Below are 2500 nucleotides of genomic sequence, written 5' to 3'. Positions count from 1 at the left end.
GTGCATAACAATGGAGTTCATTTTGGCACAGTGGCATTGAGAAACGACCTCCCGATGTCCCCCTACCCAGCGAGGACAGCCTGAGTGTATCAGCTGTCCCTCCCTCCCCAACCCCTCAGCCCCCAACAGGTAATTTCAATTCCTGTCCACTTTGCGCTGAGTAATAAAATGCAGAGCTGGTCTGACCGCCCGATCAATACGGACTCCGTCAGCCAGCGCACCGTTCCTGGTGGCCGACCTCTTACTCGCTCGCTCGACTCCCTCCTCCCTCCTCCCTCCATCCCTCGTTCCCTCCCTCCGTCACCGAGCCTGTCACTCTCTCGCTCCCTTTCCTGTCTCTCTTGTCCGCTCTTGTCCTGCTGAATGCGCTGTGTCCAGCAGAAGAGTGGCGGCGGCGTTCACCTGACTCAGACTCTGCACCCTGTGAATAAACAGGTCGACACAAAAGGGCTTTTTTTTGGGCATTCCAGCCGGCGCTGCCCAGTGGACTTTTTGAAGCCGTGAGACAATTGTGCGCCGAATCTATAATGACTGTGACTGGACCGAGGGGGGGGGGAGCCGGCCCGTCTTGTTGTGCTGCTCCAGCATTAGCGGTGCCATCCATAGTGGGTGCAGGACAGGAGGACACGCTTCTGAGACTTTAAAGGCGCTTTCTGGTCAGCCGATAAATCTGGGACAGCCCCAGGAGCTGCTGGCGCGAGCGGCCTCCCTCCCTGTCGGGCGCTAACTGGCCGGGCTCCTAGGTGCGGTTAGCGGTTAGCGTCCCCCCCCCCCACCCCTCGCGGAGACGGGCGCAGCGAGGCGCGGCACCTACTTGGCTTCGATGTCGGCCTTCTCCCGGACGGCCTGGGCCATCTGCTCCAGCTCAAAGTACTTCTTCTTGGACTTGGCCAGGTCTTTGACCGAGTCCTGCAGCTCCGTCTGGATGCGGCCCAGCTGCTCGATGCACTACACACAGGGGGCAGACAGGGGGCGCCGTCAGCAGGGGGGCCGTGGGGTGGCAAACACCACAACGGGCACTCTGCCATGCCAATGCAATGTGCTGAACTGCTCACAGATGTACACATGCACGCAGTCACACACGCACACACACTTCAATGAAACGGCAATGCTCAACAACCTCACAACCCATCAAGACAGGAATAGTGTTTTTCTCTTTCTCGCGCTCTCTCTATCTGTCCATCTCTGTACCCTTTTTAGCTGCTGCTCCTTGTAGAGCCGGACGGTTTTGGCTGGATCTGTGATGTCGTTTTTGTAGTTCTCGAAGACGTTGATGCGCGACTGCGTCACCTGGACCGTGCCTTCCAGGTAGGCCCTCCACACCGCATACACATTCCTACGGCAGGTAGAGAGAGAGATGGAGAGAGAGAGAGAGAGAGAGAGAGAGAGAGAGAGAGATGAGAGAGAGAGGAGACGGGAGAAAGAGAGAAGAGAGAGAGAGCGAGAGAAGACAGGAGAGAGAACTGAATAATCTCAGCACGTACAAGGCAGACACATACACACTCACACACACAGTCTCCCTCAAGTGCATCAATTCCCAGCACATCCATTTCCACCTGACAGCCAAAATAAAAAACAGAGCAAATCAAGCGTGCGGCTCAACAGACAGCGAGGCTGCCCTGCTAACACAGGGAGGAACACACACACACGGCTCACACTTGGCCAGGTAAAAATCAGAAACCACGCTCACCTGTAGTCCGTGTGTTGGTCGTCCGGTTTGATCCCGGGCCAATCCCTCTTCAGGTACTGGCTGGCCAGCTTTTGCAGAGCCTAACACAAACACACACACACACACACACACACACACACACACACAGAGAGAGAGAGAGAGAAAAGAGAGATGAGATGTTAGATAACTACTTTCACGTAACAGCTGGACTGGTCACACAGCAGGGTCATAGACCCAAGTCCCAGTGGATCCCTGAGCTGGCATAAGCCTGTACTGTACTGGAGGAGCCTGCAGTGTACTGTAGAGGGGTGTGTGTTGCATGAGAGGCCGTCAGTGTTGGCGAGGCCCCACGGAGCATCAGATCAGCACGAGCGCGCTGGGGGGGCCATGTGTGTCTTCTCACGGCCCACACCATAAACAGTCATCAATTAAAGCAGCATGAGAGACAAAAGACCCAGCAACAGCCGTCACACACAAATATACCGCCCCCCTCCTCCTCCCCTCCCTCTCTCAATCAACCATTTACACGCACACACATGAACACACACACACACACACACTCTCTCTCGCTCAATCAACTCCTCATACAGCACACACAAACATAGGCTGGAGGCCCGAGTGTGGAGCCAGGGCCATATGTTTGCACAGTGCTGGAGGGGGAGCGTATGGGGAGGCTTCAATGGGAAAGTGGAGGGCATTAAAAAGAGCCCCGCTCCAAACCGAGAGGAACGACAAACACATAACCCCCCCCATTCTCTCCTCTCTCTCTACCTCCATACAGATGGAGTGTGGGGGGGGGGGGCACTCACAAAAACAACAACAACAAAGACA

General features: G+C 55.7%; 1 protein-coding gene across 2 annotated transcripts in view; it reads right to left on the bottom strand.

Moving 5' to 3' along the window:
- Nucleotides 1-2500, bottom strand: part of LOC134099885 (F-BAR and double SH3 domains protein 2-like) — a 62992-nt gene that overhangs the window by 28324 nt on the left and 32168 nt on the right. For both annotated transcript variants that reach the window (XM_062552909.1, XM_062552910.1), the window contains exons 4-6: nt 1691-1770; nt 1192-1336; nt 815-948 (exon numbers count right to left, since the gene is read on the bottom strand). In XM_062552909.1, the coding sequence (XP_062408893.1) occupies nt 815-948; nt 1192-1336; nt 1691-1770 (359 nt within the window). The remainder of the gene's footprint in view (nt 1-814; nt 949-1191; nt 1337-1690; nt 1771-2500) is intronic.

The sequence above is a fragment of the Sardina pilchardus genome, chromosome 13, assembly GCF_963854185.1.
Source record: "Sardina pilchardus chromosome 13, fSarPil1.1, whole genome shotgun sequence".
NCBI classification, from domain to species: Eukaryota; Metazoa; Chordata; class Actinopteri; order Clupeiformes; family Clupeidae; genus Sardina; species Sardina pilchardus.
Note: the sequence above shows the minus strand (reverse complement) of the source record. Positions and strands in the feature narration are given on the sequence as shown.